This window comes from Podarcis filfolensis, assembly GCF_964270895.1.
Source record: "Podarcis filfolensis genome assembly, chromosome: 16".
Taxonomy (NCBI): domain Eukaryota; kingdom Metazoa; phylum Chordata; class Lepidosauria; order Squamata; family Lacertidae; genus Podarcis; species Podarcis filfolensis.
This window is the reverse complement of record NC_139620.1, coordinates 2,565,542-2,582,155: the sequence shown is the minus strand read 5'-3', so window position 1 is coordinate 2,582,155 and position 16,614 is coordinate 2,565,542. Positions and strand designations below refer to the sequence as shown.

At 48.6% G+C, this 16,614-nt stretch overlaps 1 protein-coding gene across 7 annotated transcripts in view; it reads right to left on the bottom strand.

Moving 5' to 3' along the window:
* Positions 1–1,103: 1,103 nt before the first annotated feature.
* Positions 1,104–16,614, bottom strand: part of RORC (RAR related orphan receptor C) — a 93,396-nt gene continuing 77,885 nt past the window's right edge. For all 7 annotated transcript variants that reach the window (XM_083591246.1, XM_083591243.1, XM_083591244.1 and 4 more), the window contains 9 exons: positions 14,930–15,015; positions 12,770–12,911; positions 11,355–11,870; positions 9,889–10,010; positions 7,608–7,740; positions 5,275–5,382; positions 4,392–4,502; positions 3,488–3,597; positions 1,104–2,945 (listed from right to left, as the gene is read on the bottom strand). In XM_083591246.1, the coding sequence (XP_083447372.1) occupies positions 2,781–2,945; positions 3,488–3,597; positions 4,392–4,502; positions 5,275–5,382; positions 7,608–7,740; positions 9,889–10,010; positions 11,355–11,870; positions 12,770–12,911; positions 14,930–15,015 (1,493 nt within the window). In that variant the 3' untranslated portion in view covers positions 1,104–2,780. The remainder of the gene's footprint in view (positions 2,946–3,487; positions 3,598–4,391; positions 4,503–5,274; positions 5,383–7,607; positions 7,741–9,888; positions 10,011–11,354; positions 11,871–12,769; positions 12,912–14,929; positions 15,016–16,614) is intronic.

Here is a 16,614-nt window from a genome sequence, read left to right as displayed (position 1 = left end):
TACATTCGGCTCCTGCCAGCCTGAAGCTTAGAATCATGGTGAAATAAATAAAGTCCATCGGGTTCTGTGGGACTTAGGCCACAACCCCACTTTAACAAGCCATGGTGTCCCCCAAAGAACCCTGGGGGCTGTAGGTTTTTTTTTAAAGGCGCTGAGAGTTGCGAGGTAAAAGGTAAAGGTAAAGGTACCCCTGCCCGTACGGGCCAGTCGTGACTGACTCTAGGGTTGTGCGCTCATCTCACTCTAGAGGCCGGGAGCCGGCGCTGTCCGAAGACACTTCCGGGTCACGTGGCCAGTGTGACGAAGCTGCTCCGGCGAACCGGCACCAGAGCAGCACACGGAAACGCCGTTTACCTTCCCGCTATAAAGCGGTACCTATTTATCTACTTGCATTTAGGGGTGCTTTCGAACTGCTAGGTGGGCAGGAGCTGGGACTGAACGATGGGAGCTCACCCCGCTGCGGGGATTCGAACCGCCGACCATGCGATCGGCAAGCCCTAGGCACTGAGGTTTTACCCACAGCGCCACCTGCGTCCTGAGAGTTGGGAGAAGACTCCCGTATTCCCGACAGAGAGGTACAATATCCATTTTACAGGGGACTCTGGGGAATGTAGCGCTAGCACTTCTTGGTACCCAGAACAAACTGCAGCTCCCAGAATTCTTTAGGGGAAGCCGCAAAGGTTTAAAGCGGCATTGTGGTGCTTCAAATGTGGGGTGTAAATGTGACCCTTCTCGCTCTCTTGTACATTCTGAATTTATTGTTATTCACGCTTAATACTGTACTTTATGCTGTTTTTTGTTGCATCAATTAAGTGTTTTAAATTTGTTGTTAGCCACCCTGAGCCCGTTTTTTTGAACTGAGAAGGGCGGGGTATAAATAAAAAATTATTATTATTATTATTATTATTATTATTATTATTATTATTATTGTATGGAAATATACCCTTTTCAGAAATAAGCCTTGGAATCCCTGTGATGTTTGTCACCAGCAGAACTTTTTAAAAATAAAATTCAGAGAGGTTTTGGGATGCACACACACAACACACACACACACACACACACACACACGTGTGGGGAACACGTGGGCAAAAAAGGGAGGCTGGTGGTTTTATTTTGCTTTTATTTTTGCTTTCTGACCTCTCATGTAATTCACAGGTGGATTTAATCCGCCGATCCAAACCCATACAACAAACTGACTAAGCGTACTTTAACTGAGAGACAGTCCTAACAAAAGATACAAGGAAAAGGTAGGTTTGCATCGCCCAGTGGTAACAGTTTCCCCCTTCTCAACCCGCTTCCGGAAGAAGAGACAAGGAATTTTCCACACGCCCCCCATTTTTGTGCAAATTACAATCCCCAGAATTTGTTCTGTGCAAATTACAATCCCCAGAATTTGTTGAGGCAAATGTTAAACTGGTACAAGACTGATAAAGGTTTTTAAGTGCAGGTGTGGTTTGGGGTGAAGGAAAGCTGTGAGGGCTGGTTAAGCAAGACTGGAAGTTGCTGGTGGTGAGGAAGCCACGGAAAAATGTGACTTGGTTAATTCAAGTCAAGTTTTGCAGCTATTCCCCTCCTTCCTGGGCTAACCAGTCCCGATCCAGCCTCAGTTTCCATTTATGTTGCTGTCCTATAAACACGACGGCCCCTTCTGTGCTTAAGCCACATGGGTGGTTTCTCCCCAGCCAGCCTGACCTCCTCACTTCCCTCACAGAAACCGCACAACCTGTCGACATCCTTCCGTCGACCTTTTTGTGCCCAATCTTGTTTTAAGCACAGAAGGAGCGTAGCAGAAGGTGGCATGGGCTTCGCGAGACATTTGACGTGAGGTAACCCCAGGCAACTCCTCCGGTTCATCGGGAAACCGCTTGGGCAAAAGTTACCCAAAAGCATTTGGGTTTGGTGCATATGTGCCAATATTCCCCCCCCTCCCGTTTTGAAAGAAAGCAAAAGCAGCAGGATATGAGGTTTGGGGGGCGTTGTTGGTTTTTGGAAGTTGCTGGTGAGATAGAATCTAAACCGAGAGGTCAGTCTGCGTGTGAGACACACACACACACAATGAGAGAAAAAGACAAGAGACTCTTTTGTTATCAAATACAGAAGTGGACAGACACTGAAAAATAGAGATCTATCTTATAGAACCACATTTGTCCACAATATATATATATTATATTATTTCTTAAAAACTTGGTTTCAAGAAAAAACACAAACAGAACAGCTTGGTTGAGTCTTGTGCCATTAGGCAGCAAAAATGAGGTATTTCTTGGCTACCTAAGTTGGCCATTTTGGCCACGGTGTTACAACGTGGGCAGCTAATTGGACTTTGCCCCTCCAGTGAGACTTCGTCACGGTGAGAGCTTCCTCACGCTAGGAGTGCTGTTTGTCCACAAGACCCTCCCCTTACTTAATACTTTTAAGCTTCCACAGCGGTAGACTTCCGAATGCTTTCCAAAGCGCTCCGCACACACGTTGCCTAGTCCCTCAGCCCTGCGGTTTCCTGTGAGGGGTTAGTGTGGGCTCGCTCCGTGCTTATCCAGGGACGAAGAGACGCGGTCAAGGTTGCGTACCAAAGCTGGTGTCAGAAGTGGGGATCTTTCGAACACAAAACCCAGGCGTTCTGCTCCAGCTGCTCTGCTCCGCTTTGGGCAGGCAAAGATGGCAGCAGGATTGTTTTGGTCTTGGTTACCACCTCCTGCCCCTTCCCGCTCTGGCGCCGGTTGCAGAGGAGAAGCTGGAGAAAGGCAGAGAGAGAGAGGGTCCTCACCCTGCTGGGAGCGGGGGGATTATTCCCCTGCTGTTCCCTGTAGAGGGTCGCAGTCTGCGCTGAAGAGCTCTTTGTACAGGGGCGGGAAGACGGCGTGGACAATGATAGGGTACATCTGGCGGAAGGAACGGAGCTTCTCCACATGCTGGCAGCAGAGGCTTCGAAGCTTCCCTTTGGGGGGCAACTGTCGGAAGCGAGAAGAGAGAGAGAGAGGTTACATATATCTTCCTATATACGTAACAATGTAAGGCTGTCGTCATGCTGCAGTCTGCGCAGCTGGCAAAAGGGGGCCACATCAACTCCAGCATGACGACAGAATGGCAGGCAGGCAAAGAGGGAGAGATTGATATATCTTCCTATAGACAAAAAATGTAAGGTTGTCAACATGCTGCAGTCTGCGCAGCTGGTAAAAGGGGCCACATCAACTCCAGCATGACGACAGAATGGCAGGCAGGCAGGCAGGCAGGCAAGCGGGCAAAGAGGGAGAAGTTGATATATCTTCCTATAGACATAAAAACGTAAGGTTGTCGTCAGGCTGCAGTCTGTGTAGCTGCCAATAGGTGGCAGCATCAACTCCAGCGTGATAATAGAATAGCCGGCAAGCAGGCAGGCAAGTAGTACAGGTAGCCGGTGATCTAGGCGAGGTGTTTAATGGAGGGACGGGAGGTGCTTAAGACAGGGAGTCTCTCTCTCTCGCACCCAGCAAAGTCCCCAGCAGATACGCACCTTGGCCAGGATGCCTTCACGGTGGTTTTTCCGCAACATGTGCCTGAAGGCCAACTCCAGATTGTTCTGCAGACGCTCCACCTTGCTCTTCTCTTGCAACCAGGGACGATCTGCAAGGAAGGACAAAAACTTGGAAAGAGTCCATTGCGGCTGTTGGGAAAGCTGGCCGGCTTACAATTCGCCTGGGGTGAGCAGTGAACTGTCTGCAAGAAACCCGAACAACACCTGACCTCTTTTGAACATGCAGATCAACCGGCTCTTCAAAGCAAACATCAACATTTGTGGTGAGGAACCTCAGTCCTGGGGGCTGGATGAGGCCCTCCAGGGCTCTTTACCCGGCCCTCAGGACTCTCCCAGACCACCCCCACCACTGGATTTTCTCAGTGCCTCTCTACATTGCGGATAAGTATAATCACTCGGTTGAGATCAAACCACTTGGTCTGACCTCTCTGGTATATTTTAGGGGAGGGTGAGCTTCTTTGCTCCAGTGGAACCCTAGAGTCCCCACTCTTCCGTGGGGGGTTTCTCGGGGGTGCGCCGAGCCCTGGCGGCACCCTCAAGCCCTATTTTGCCAGGACTGTGTCATCTTTTAATTGGACGACATGGAGCTCGCCGCCATTAGCCTCCTGCAGCAGACCAGAAGTGACCTCTCTGGTATATTTAAGGCAGCTACGTAGGGCAGTCTAGGAAGGATTGTAAGTAAACTACAACTCCCAGGATCCTTTGGGGGCAAAGTAGGGGGAAGAAAGTGCAAGTGTAGCAAAAAGATTACAGCACAGACTTCTCCACCGGGGCATGATGGGAGCTGAAGTCAGGTGGCCCCTCCCAGCCTCAAGGACCCCGCCCTCTGCCGCCTCCAGCGACTTCCTTAAAGACGGCGCAGGATGAATCAGCAGCCTCTTACTTGAGTTAATAAGCACCAGCGCCGTGAAGAGGGCCATTTCGTTCTCAGAGAAGTGCAGAGCGCAGAGACTGTGAGCGAAGTCAAAGATGGAGTTGATCAACTCGTTGCATCCTGGAGGCGGAGGAAGGGGAGACTTGGATCAGTGACAACAGCAAAAAGGTAATCAACCTGTTTATTAGTGCATTCATATCTCTATTTATTTATTTAGGTTCCAAAGCTTTAATAGAGCAGAACTTTCTTCAAAACAGACTTATAACAACAGCGATACATTCAAATAGTTGCATAAAATCGTGTGCTTGTCCGGGCACAGGTACATCTTCTTAGAAATGTAAAATCCAAACAGAACTGAAATCAAAGTTCTTTCTCTCCATGCAGCCTGCATCTCCACAGAGAGAAGCATCAGCACAAGGCGGCTTGAGAACAAAGACAACTCCCGCAAAATGGAGATTTGCAGCTGAATACCCCTCCCATGTAATCTAAGTTAAACACCACATGAGAGAGTAGCAGAGATACATTCTCAGTTAATTATCGGCCTGTTTGGTGATCAGAGAGCTTCACTTAGCTTTAATGGGCATTTCCTTTTTTAAAACTATTTTTTTTTTTGGGGGGGCGTTCATATCTCACCTTTCCCTGCCCGGAGCTCAAGGTGGCAAATACGTGGGTCTGTCCACCCCCTCATTAAATCCCCACAACAAACCTGAGAGGTAGGCCAAGCTGAGAGCTCAAAGCACGGCCTGCTCCACCCTGGCAAACCCCCGCCTCCAAAGACTTATCCCCCTTTCCTCAACTTCTTTTCGATGGCACAACTATCGGCCTTGGGACCCATAGCGGGCTCATTCCGTTTTTTTAGCCTATCGTCCTGAGATGACGGTTGCCGTCGTACCGAGGGATTTGAAGAGCTCTGGGCCGGCGTATTTCCCTTCAAAGAAGACCGTCCGGTTCTCAGAATTGAAGGCACGGCACATCCTCACCAAAATTACTTCCATGGCACCTGGAGAGGTGGAAGCAAAACGAAAATAAAGACTTAAAAGGCAAGGATGAAGCAAAAATAGGAAGGTGCAGGCTTTTCTCTCAAAACCGGCCTCGCCTTTGGAAGGGGGCTGGAATGTGGGGGGCAGCAAAGCTGGGCGCCCCTTTTTAGGGTGGGTGGGGAGATATTGGGGACTCCAACACCTCATTCCCAGGACTAGAGAGGGAAGAGACCCCCCCCAAAGCAAGTATCAGTTTTTCATTCCTCCAACCTCGTTCACCAGTTTGAGATTTTAAAAAATATCGTCGCTAAATCAGCTTCCGTAACCTGTAAAAAAGCTTTTGCAGATTGCGATGATTCTTCCTGTAATCTTTCTAAATCTGTAATTTGAACATTTTCAATCTCTAATGCCCCCTTTTTGCAAACCTGCAACTTCTGTTTTAACCTCTTGGAGGTCTTTGCGCAAAATTCCAAAGTCTTTTTTAAATTCCTGGAGACAGTGCTCTGACCTCAATCGCAAGACTCGGCAAACCCTGCTTATTATCTTTCATAAATTCCAAAATTTGCTCTTTGAAAGTCTGATCTTTGGAGGCTTTTCTTATCTGTAGTTTAAGATTTAAAAAAACATCTTCACCGAATCAGGTCAGCATATTAATGTTTGCCTTTCTCCTTGCCCAACATAATATGTTTTCAAGCAATTTAATACTACAATACACTGCACTGTATTATTTTTTGCAAATATACCCATTTTTAATCCAAACTTTCTCCCCAATACATTGGGTTTGCATCCACTGCTTGTCCTCCTCAGAGTGGGCTCGTGGTTCCAATCATTTTGGTGGGTCTACTCTCGAGTAAAACTGTGTTGTAGACAACCAATTTGTGGGGTGTGCATGTGCGCATGGTTTAACTACGCTGCAAAATCCAGAGAGCTGCGAATTTCCGAGAGCGGCTGTAAAAGTGCTATTTTCTTGGGAGTTGGGTAGGATTGTGTACAGAACGAATGGAATATTTCTCCCACCCTGGGTGCCAGCAGTAAAAGGGCAGATAAAGAGAGTCGGGAAAGAGGAGACTTGGAAGAAGCACCAACGCCTTAGCCCTCAGACGTGAGCTGGGATGGCTCAGTCAGTACAGCAGGAGACTCTTAATCTTAGGGTTGCAGGTTCGAATCCCAGGTTGGGCAAAAGATTCCTGCATTGCACGGGGTCGGACTAGATGACCCTCGTGACCCCTTCCTAATCTACAATTCTAGGATTCTATGACCGTTGCCATAGTAGGAACTCAAAACTCATCTCAGACTTGGGCCTAAATCCTCTGCTCTCTCCCCAAACAAAAAACTTCCCTGCCTCTCGCTGCTTCCTTCTCGGTTCCCAAAGGTCTGTCTTCGGGTTTTAGCCAGAAGGCAGAAATATAACCATAAAGGAGCCAGTTTAGATTCTCTTGGGAGAGAAAAGCTTCTGAGAAATGATTTACAATGAGATGAAAAAAAAGTTGAAATCTACATTTATTAAGAAACCAGAAGCATTTTGACTTGACATTTCAGGAGATGATATAAATAGAAAGGATTGGAAGTTGTTCTTATATGCAGTGACAGCAGCAAGAATACTATTGGCACAAAATAGGAAGCAGGAAGAATTACTGACGAAAGAAGAATTGGAGGATGAAAATGATGGACTATGCAGAATTAGGTAAACTAAGAGGAAGGATTCGAAACCTGCAGGACCAGAGATTCTCAGAAGACTGGAATAAATTTACGGACTATTTGAAAAGTAATTGTGATGAACAGAATACGCTAGTAGGTTTGCAAGAAGTTTTGCAAGGTGAATTATTTGAAATATTGCAAAAAAGATAATGAGGAGAATTATTAGTTAAGGATCCTAAAGGCAATATGAAATTAAGAAATGCATAATATGTGATAAATAATGGAAAACCACCAGAGGTGTTGACGGAAGTCCAAAAAATATTGTATAAGTTCTGTTGTATGAATGTTAATTAATATGTTAATTAATGAAAATGTATATAAAAAAATAGATTCTCTTGGGAGGGGATTCCACAATCTGGGAGCAGCCACAGAAAAGGCTCTCTCTCCTGTGTCAGTCTGTGATATTGATGGGAACGAGAGATGAGGATTTTAAGCTCCTGGGCCACATGGACTCTCCTCTCTCTTTCTCAGCTGATTTCGCTCCATAAAATGTCCGGCGACTACAGAAGCCTAACTGCGACCCGCCCAAAGAAGCTCCGTTCCTCACCTGCTTTGAGGAGCACGATCTGGTCGTTTTGGCACAGGTCCATGAAGCTGTCCATGCGCTTGGCGAACTCCACCACGTACTGGATGGCCTCGGTGATGCGGCAGGCGCAGCGCTCCCACATCTCTTCCATGGACTGAAAGGAGAGAGAGAGAGAGATTGGGGTGGGAGGGAAAACCCACTATAGGGACAGGAACGAGCTAGCAGTAAATCACAGTGAGCAAGCAAAAGAGAGGGATTCATCCCAAGGCTCTCTGAGGCTGGCGCTGAGAGGTGACTTTCCCACCTCCCTGGCCCATCTGCCAGGCTGAGTCACCGGTTCAGTCATTCAAGGCACACACAGAGCAAAGGATCACTCGTTACTCAACGGGAGCGGCTGAAATCAAAGGGAGCTTTCTCGCTCGCCCCAAACCGCCCCATTCCACACCGGCTTAGGCATTCCACCAAATTAAGCACATGGCAGCGGAATGCTTATGCACGGTGGCGTTGGCAGCGAGGGAGAGGAATCGCGCCAAGTCTGGGGTGTTACCATGAGTATATAAATAATAGCCCTTAAGGGCTTGGGACTAGTTCACCTGTGAGATTGCCTCGCCCCCCAATTTGCCCCCTCGGCTGGTTCAATCTGCAGAACTGGCACAGTCACAGAAGCCTTGATTTAATTCTGCGAACTGCCCTGAGACCCCCCTGGGTATAGGGTGGTATATAAATTCAATAGCAGGCTTGCCGCCTGAGTTTATGTCGACAGAGACCACATCCTGCAAGGACTCAATGAGATTTTCGTAAGCAGTCAGGACTTATTAATTTACTGATAAATTGTTAATTATAATTGGTCTTAACTTCATTTTGTGAAATCCATCTCTTCTCAGCTGCAATTGCGATCTCAGGTGTCCATTTTTTTCTGCGCAATGCTGGATCATTTGCTTTATCTATTTCCTCGTGTTTTACCTAAGAGCGCTGAATTGAATTTTGGCCAGTAGTGGAAACGATTAGAGGTAGGTGACAGCTTTCAGTCCTATTATTGATGTTGAATTTTTTAATTGATTCAAAAGCCTCCCTGTCAGTGAGGCAGTAGTCTACTATGGTGGCTCCATTTGTATTTATGAATGTGGTACTTGCCTTCTCTGTCCCCGGGGAACGCCCGTTAGCAATGATAAGGTCAAGACTTATTTGTAAAAAATTCAGGCAGAAGCCGGCATAGTTGATTTGACAGTCTTTCGGATGTCTACAAGGGGGTGGGTTTAGAAAGAGGGCATTATTTTCCTTTAGATCTCTTAATATTGGGAATTTTATTTCCAGGCTTTCATTTGAGCCTATTCTGGCATCCATATCTCCCATTATGTAAAATGGCAAACTGGGGTACTTAATTTGCAGGGAGTAAAGGAAACTGTAGGGACGCGGGTGGCGCTGTGGTCTAAACCACAGAGCTTAGGACTTGCCAATCAGAAGGTCGGCGGTTTGAATCCCCGCGACGGGGTGAGCTCCCGTTGCTCGGTCCCGGCTCCTGCCAACCTAGCAGTTCAAAAGCACAAAGTGCAAGTAGATAAATAGGTACCGCTCCGGCGGCAAGGTAAACGGCGTTTCCATGCGCTGCTCTGGTTCCCGGAAGCTGTCTGTGGACAAACACCGGCTCCCTTGGCCTATAGAGCGAGAAGAGCGTGCAACCCCAGAGTCGTCCGCGACTGGACCTAATGGTCAGGGGTACCTTTACCATTAAAGGAAACTGTGGAATTTACACCATGTGCTCTCGATCTGTGTTTGCACTGGATATGGTGGGATATAAGCTGAAACCAGAATGATACTCTTGGATTCCAGATGCAAAGTGATCCCCAGCGCCAGCTGCTCAAAAACTGAGTGCTCAGAAGAAGAGTTTGGATTTGATATCCCTCTTTATCACTACCCTAAGGAGTCTCAAAGCGGCTAACATTCTCCTTTCCCTTCCTCCCCCACAACAAACACTCTGTGAGGTGAGTGGGGCTGAGAGACTTCAGAGAAGTGTGACTGGCCCAAGGTCACCCAGCAGCTGCATGTGGAGGAGCGGGGAAGCGAACCCGGTTCACCAGATTACGAGTCCACCGCTCTTAACCACTACACCACACCTGTGACGCCAATTGAGTGGAAACCAGAGTTACTAGGTGCCCACCCCTCGGTCACCCCCTTCCAGTCTCTGGACCGTAATAAAGATTGATTGATTAAGTCAATAAATAATAATAATAAGACAGCTTACAGACAATACCCCACACAGTAAAGAGGCGGAGCCTTTCGGCACTGAAAAGAGCCCCCTCACCTTTTTCTGGTAGCTCCCCACTTCCTCCCGTGTAAAGGTCTCCCATCTCAGCAGCTGGAGGTCCTCCAGGCGCAGCTGGCACGTCTCTCGGTAGGACTTGATGACGTTCTGCGTGAGGTGCTCTGGGGAACGGCGGGGAAGAGGCAAACAGATCAGGGTTTGCGCGGACTCGGCTAGCCACTCCCCCTCCTCCTCTGGCTCCTTCCCCTGCCCCACCGGAAAAGAGGGGAAGTTGCGGGGTGTGTGTGTGTGTGTGTGCTTCCGACCCAAATCACAGCCTGCACATTCCCTGTTCTTCCATCCGCCCACCGGGGCAAACATGGAACACAGGGCGGTCTTCCAGACTTGACTTTGTGACTCCTTGCTTCTTGCTCCTCAGACCCTTGACTTTGTGACTCCTTGCTTCTTGCTCCTCGGACCCCTGGCTTCGTGACTCCTTGCTTCCTGACCCTCGGACCCCTGACTTCATGACTCCCTACTCTCAACCCTTGGACCCTTGACTTCGTGGCTCCTTGCTTCTTGACGCTTGGACCCTTGACTTCGTGCCTCCTTGCTTCTTGACCCTCGAACCCCTGACTTTGTGCCTCCTTGCTTCTCGACCCTCGGACCCTTGACTTCGTGGCTCCTTGCTTCTTGAACCTCGGACCCTTGACTTTGTGACTCCTTGCTTCCTGACCCTCGGACCCCTGACTTAATGACTTCTTGCTTCTTGCTCCTCGGACCCCTGGCTTCGTGACTCCTTGCTTCTTGCTCCTCGGACCCTTGACTTGGTGACTCCCTACTCTCAACCCTCGGACCCTTGACTTTGTGACTCCTTGCTTCCTGACTCTCGGAACCCTAACTTCATGACTCCTTGCTTCTTGACCCTCGGACCCTTGACTTCTTGACTCCCTGCTTCTTGACCCTCGGACCCTTGACTTCTTGACTCCTTGCTTCTTGACCCTCGGACCCCTGACTTTGTGACTCCTTGCTTCCTGACTCTCGGAACCCTAACTTCATGACTCCTTGCTTCTTGACCCTCGGACCCCTGACTTCGTGACTTCTTGCTTCCTGACTCTCGGAACCCTAACTTCATGACTCCTTGCTTCTTGACCCTCGGACCCTTGACTTCTTGACTCCCTGCTTCTTGACCCTCGGACCCTTGACTTCGTGACTCCTTGCTTCCTGACTCTTGGACCCTCGGCTTCTTGGCTCCTGGTTCTCTGACCCTCGGACTCCTGGCTTCCTGACTCCTGGCTTCTGGACCCCCGTCCCTGCTCCCACCCCGCCATCTTGCCCCCGGTCCTGACGTCCCCTGCCCGTGAACCGGATCGTGACACCATGGCGTTGGAGAAAGGGACCTTGTTGCAGAACCAGCAACAAGCCTTTGACCTGCCCGGCCACCACAACCCCATACTGCTTCACCCCTTGGTGCCATGGCTCAAAACTGCCGAGCTAGACAAGTCCACCCTCTTCCTTCCACTCACCGATCTCTGTCAGGGATGAGTTTGGGGACTCCAAGAGGCTGGTGAAGCTGGGGGCGGTGTAGAAGTCGAGGCTCTCCCCCTCGCCGCACGCCGGCCGCTTGGCCCCGTGGGCGTCCGGGTGCGAGAGCTCCGGCGATGCCTGCGTCCCCAGGGCGTAATAGACGCTGCCCCGGCTCTCCATCTTGATGCGCTCGGGGCTGTACTCCTTGGTGAAGGGGGCGCGCAGGTCCTCTCCCAGAATGCTCTGGGCCTTGGCAAGTCCGTTGGAGTAAGCCAAGGCGGCCGTCTCGTCCGGGCACTGGCTAAGGCGTGCCTGGCCGTTTAGGAGGGCGGTGGTGGAGCAGGCCGAGGCCTCCAGGAGGTCCGGCGGGGGAGCCAACTTCAGCTGCCCGTTGGCGACACCCAGGGAGTAAGGCGAAGCCTCTCCGTCCTGCTGCTGTTGCTGCTGCAGCTGCTTCTGGACTTCAGCGTGGAGGCTGTCCCGCTGCTTCTTGGACATCCGGCCAAATTTGACGGCTGGGGAGGAAAAATGAGATTTGTTACACATTGGTCGGCTGTTCCTGCCTGAACCAGGCAGAGGGCCTTCTTGGTGGTGGCACCCGCCCTGTGGAACGCCCTCCCATCAGATGTCAAGGGGATAAACAACTACAGTGGAGGCTCGGGTTGCAAACGTGATCCATGCGGGATGCACGTTTGCAACCTGCAATGGCACATCTGTGCAAGCGCAGGTAGTGATTTGACGCTTCTGCGCATGCGCGACCCCCAAAACCCGGAAGTAACCCGTTCTGGTATTTCCGGGTTTTGGCGGGTCCATAACCTGAAAAAACGCAACCTGAAGCATCTGTAACCAGAGGTATGATTGTATCTGACTTTTAGAACATGTCAGAAGGCAGCCCTGCTTAGGGAAGTTTTTAATATTTGATGTTTTATCGAGCTGCCCAGAGTGGCTGGGGAAACCCAGACAGATGGGCGGGGTGTTAATATTTACTATTAGAAATACATTGGCAGATAATCATGAAATTATTGTGAGGTTTAATAAGTTCACTGTTTATATTTGGACAACTTTTCTGCTGTACTTTATTGGAAGGAGAAAAATAATCATTTCCTTAATAACAATTTAAGCAATTTGTTTAACTGAAGCAATAACATTATAGCATATGTATCCATGTTTGTTAACTGATGTGGTTAACTGATTATTATTTTTTAAACCACACCTTAGACTGAGTTTTAGCACACATGAAAAACTTAAAACAAATCCTTATTTACTGATGAATAGCCTTTGGAAATAGAAAACTATTCTTAAAAGCATTTTATTTTAAAAATCTGATTTAAATAAAAATAAAAATCCGATTTTTTTTATTATTTTTTTTTAAATCATTGATTTTTATCCATCCTGCCACCAACCCGTCTCTTACCGTCCCGAGACATGCCGAGGCTGAGACATTTCTGCAGGCGGCAGTGCTGGCACCGGTTTCGGCTGGTGCGGTCGATTTGGCAGTTCTGCTGTCGGGTGCAAGAGTAGGTCACATTCCCTTGCTGGCTCCGCCGGAAGAAACCCTGAGAGCAGAAGGCCGAGAAAGAGAGAGAGAGAGAGAGAGAGAGAGAGAGAGAGAGAGAGAGAGTTGGACTGTTATGTTGTGGGTGAACATATCAGATGACACAGTGATTCTTCAAACAGCTCTTGTTTATTCACAGGCCAGAACAGAACTGAACTGAAGGGTTCAGCCAGCCTGCTTATATAGAGCTCCACTACAACGCAACTGTAACCACTTTCTGTAACTATCCAATCACTGAACATCACTTTCAATCCCTTATTTGCATATGTGGACCTGAGTGAAAACTATCTACAGTATCCCCCTGCTGGCCCAGGGTGAGAACTTCAGTACATAACATGGACCCCCTCAGAATACGGGCATCATCTGCACTACCCATTTAAAGCACTATCACCCCACTTTAAACCATTGCGGCTTCCTCCAAAGCAGCCTTTCTCAACCTGTGGGTCCCCAGATGTTGTTGAACTACAACTCCCATCACCCCTAGCTAGCAAGGCCAGAGCTCAGGGATGATGGGAGTTGTAGTCCAACAACATCTGGGGGGACCCACAGGTTGAGAACCACTGCTCCAAAGAATCTCGGAAACTGCACTTTGTTACGGATCAGGGCCGGATTTAGGTTTGATGAGGCCCTGAGCTACTGAAGGTAATGGGGCCCTTTCTATGTCCAGCTGTCCTTTGTCAACAACAAATTGTCGCTGTTGTTTTTTTGTGTGTTGAATATATGCCATATGCTAATTTATGGACCTAATAAGTATCTAAAGCCATTTGCACATGTTGCCCTGCAACCAATCCATGCAGAATGTAGGCACCCTAGATATAGAAAGGAGCAAAGCAGTGATATTTTAGGGAGCAGGCTAGCCGGCCCATGACTTACATCCTAGGAGCCTACACAACACAAAACACTGTTGCTGTATGTAGGTTTTATTTTATTTGTTCTTTATCTTATATTTTGGAAATGTAAATCCAGTTGTTTTTTCCCTTTAATTTTTTTTGCCCCCCCCAAGAGAGAGGGGCCCTAAACTATAGCTTATTTAGCTTATACGTAATTCCGGCACTGTTACAAAATGCTGAGAGATGTTCTCTTCCCAGAGCGACAATCCCCAGAGTTCCTCTGGGAAGAGGGATCGATTGTTAAACTACCCTGGGAAAACTGCTGCTTTCTGAAAGAGGAACTCCTAAGAATATTGTATTGAATGTAACATTCCAGAATACATAACACTATTCCCCCCCCTTTATAGCAGTCATGGTTTTCTTTCATAACCTACAACCAAAACAACATCCACAATTAAATCCACATTTCAGTTTTTGTAATTTGCCCAAAGCTCCTATTTTCCCTTGCAAAGACCAAAAACATTTTATATGGAGCTGGAATGGATCTACCAGACTCCTAGCTTATTTATAAAATCAGATGTTTTAGGGCCACAGCTCCCATTGAATTGTAGTTCGGCCTTTGCAGGATAGCCATAGTTGTCAACTTACAGATTTGAAAATAAGGGACCAGCAGCCTCAGAAATAAGGGATCAGCAGCCAAAACAAGGGATTTTCAGAGCACAGGTATGTTCAGCTTCTGAGCCCCTCCCAGCCAAAGGCAGAAAGCCCAGCCAGCAGCCAAACGAAGCCTCAAGCGGTGGTTCCCACAGCGCAGCAACCCGGCAAAGGGGATGCAGCAAGGGAAACCACTGTCCCCTCTCCGCTGGGAAGCGCTGAGCAAAGGCGAGTCCCCAGGCAACGCGGCCGACTTGATCGGCACAAGGCATGCAAGCTCCACCCCCCAGTCGTTCTTAGACTCCTTATTGGGTGAGCAACGCAGCCAAGCAACACAGTTGGAGCCTCCCTCCTCCCTGGCCGGCAAGGAGGGAGGGAAAGGAGCTGCTTCCTTTGAAACCCGGGGAATTTAAGGGACATCATCAATAAGGGACAGCAGCGGGACACGGCGCTGGGATAAGGGAGTTTCCCGCCAAATAAGGGACGGTTGACAGCTATGCCCATTGCAGGATCACGGCCGCCTTTTCCGACTCACTTTGCACCCTTCACAAGTGATGACGCCGTAGTGGATCCCAGAGGACTTGTCTCCGCAGATCTTGCAGGGGATCACCTCGATCTGGGCTGTAGTAAGGGAGGAGGGAGAAACAAAGAATGCAAAATCTGGTTAAAATAAGAAACAAAGAAGGCAAAATCTGGTTAAAATAAAAAACTTCCATTTTAGGCTTGCGTTCATTAGGAGCTTGCAGAAATTAGGGTTGTTTTTGTTCTTGCAACTGATTTGTTAATCGCTTTCCAAACCAGAGCCTCAAGGCGATTCACACACACACACACAGGTAAGCGAGAACAGTTTTAAAAACACAAAAGCAACATATAGGTTTAAAAGAAGACTAAAACACTAACAAGTTGCAAAGACCCATTTGTGCAGCTGGGAAACCCTGTTGGAACAAAAAATGTCTTCAGTGATTTCTGATGCCTCTCGCCAGGGATGCCGTTCCACAGAACAGGGACGGCCACCCTAAAAGCCCTGCTCTGGGTTCCTGTGGAGGGGGATACCGAGATCTTTGAAGCTTGCGGGAAAGGCTCTCTCATGGACTGAAGTGATCTACTAGGTGTATATGGGACGCAGGTGGCGCTGTGGTCTAAACTACTGAGCCTAGGGCTTGCCGATCAGAAGGTCGGTGGTTCGAATCCCCGCAATCGGGTGAGCTCCCGTTGCTCGGTCCCTGCTCCTGCCAACCTAGCAGTTCAAAAACACGTCAAAGTGCAAGTAGATAAATAGGTATCGCTCTGGCGGGAAGGTAAACGGTGTTTCCGTGTGCTGCTCTGGTTCTCCAGAAGCGGCTTAGCCATGCTGGCCACATGACCCAGAAGCTGTATGCCGGCTCCCTCGGCCAGTAAAGCGAGATGAGCGCCACAACCCCAGAGTCGGCCACGACTGGACCTAATGGTCAGGGGTCCTTTACCTTTACCTTTTTTACTAGGTGTATAAGGGCTAAAGCGGTCTCTCCATTTACCTGCTTCTGAGCTGTATAGGGAGTTAAGAACTCATCCTTGCACACATTATGTCATTAAAAACTTGGTTCACTTTGTCAGACATTAGTTAAAATGGCATTGATCTCACTCAGCTCTGCTTGGACTACTGCAATGCGCTCTACGTGGGGCTACCTTTGAAGGTGACCCGGAAACTACAACTAATCTAGAAATGCGGCAGCTAGACTGGTGACTGGGAGCGGCCGCTGAGACCACATAACACCGGTCCTGAAAGACCTGCATTGGCTCCCAGTACATTTCCGAGCACAATTCAAAGTGCTGGTGTTGACCTTCAAAGCCCTAAACGGCCCAGTAGACCCGAAGGAGCGTCTCCACCCCCATCGTTCAGCCCGGACACTGAGGTCCAGCTCCGAGGGCCTTCTGGCGGTTCCCTCTTTGCGAGATGTGAGGTTACAGGGAACCAGGCAGAAGGCCTTCTCGGTGGTGGCGCCAGCCCTGTGGAACACCCTCCTACCAGATGTCAAGGAAATAAGCAACTATCTGACTTTTAAAAGGCATCTGAATTTATTTAATCTTCTTTGAAAGCCTCCTGAAAGACCACAGTTCCTTATGCTTGTTAGGCCAGGTTACTTCCTGCTTTTAAGATATGGAATTTCAGCTGGTTGTGTCCTCACTTAAATCTAGATTTATTTATTTAATTTCTATACCGCTTTATATTTTTAAGAAAAA